We start from the raw sequence: 1,016 nt of genomic DNA, 5'->3' as shown, positions 1-1,016 counted from the left end.
GCAACTTCAAATTCTGCTTTTCCTGCCGAAGTACTAAATTTCACGTAGTAATAATTTCTGTGCCGCTGACTATTGTAGATGCCATACAGGGTGTGCACACTCAAAAAGTGACAAGTGCCGTTGAGTAAACCAGCATTCCACAGCAGACGATTCATATGCGATAGCAGTGAGTTCATTATCAAACTAGTCTCATAAGAATTGCACCACTTGGCAATGAAGGGTTCACAACTGCACCACAACCAATCAATACCAGCGTCGCTGCAGCTACGATTCGCCGCAATTGGTTTGAGTATCGACTGACAGCTGGGGCAATCGGCTGCGTGCGCGTATCGTGGCGGTACGCCGGCGCCGAGCGCTAGCACGTGCTTTACGGTTTGATGGAGGTCCAAGGGGCTGATCAAGCGATTGCGATTTGTTTGCAAAGTTTGCACTAAGTCCGGATGTTGTTCTTCTTTCCATGCGGTTGGTAGTGAAATGTAGAGCAACGGTAAACGCTCCTCATAGAAGCCGCTCTTTAGTTTGTTGAGACGTCCACGCAGCATGCCATTGCCGCTTAGAATAATTACAACATAATTTTCCAGTATCTGAGTGTTTTGCAGCAGCTCCAAGTAATTGGAGAATTCTTGGTCAAAAATTGTTGGTTCCATGAAGTGATCGCGAAAGCTTTTCACCCAAAATAAGCCTAGACCACCGTGTCCCGAAAAACGTTCTGCAAATTCTAGCGCATAATCGAGCACATAATTTGCAGAAAAGCGTGGGCCCAAGCAATACTTTGGCATAAGAAAGGAAGCATTGATTCTAAGTTGACGCTCGATGGCCAACATAAATGGTCGTAGATAGTAATCTGTGGGTGGCTGTCGCTCAGTTGTGAGTGTTAGCAGATCTGTGCGATCTTCAGCAAAGGCGGTAGGCATGCCCATGGCATGGACTTGCTGCCACAGGAAGGGGCAGTTGTGGAGAACACCTTCGCTCTGGCGATCGCAAAGTGAGTGATTCTTTGCGAGATTGTATCCAGT

General features: G+C 47.1%; 1 protein-coding gene across 1 annotated transcript; it reads right to left on the bottom strand.

The window, feature by feature from the left end:
* Window positions 1-87: 87 nt before the first annotated feature.
* On the bottom strand, window positions 88-920 carry LOC108357850 (uncharacterized; the record flags this gene model as incomplete). Its single annotated transcript, XM_017608919.1, has 1 exon — window positions 88-920. A coding segment is annotated over exon 1 (833 nt), but the record flags the coding sequence as incomplete, so codon positions are not given.
* Window positions 921-1,016: the final 96 nt, after the last annotated feature.

Source organism: Rhagoletis zephyria, unplaced genomic scaffold (assembly GCF_001687245.7).
Source record: "Rhagoletis zephyria isolate East Lansing unplaced genomic scaffold, Rhagoletis_zephyria_1.1 Rzeph_scaffold_85686, whole genome shotgun sequence".
Taxonomy (NCBI): Eukaryota; Metazoa; Arthropoda; class Insecta; order Diptera; family Tephritidae; genus Rhagoletis; species Rhagoletis zephyria.
This window is presented reverse-complemented; position numbering and strand designations above follow the sequence as displayed.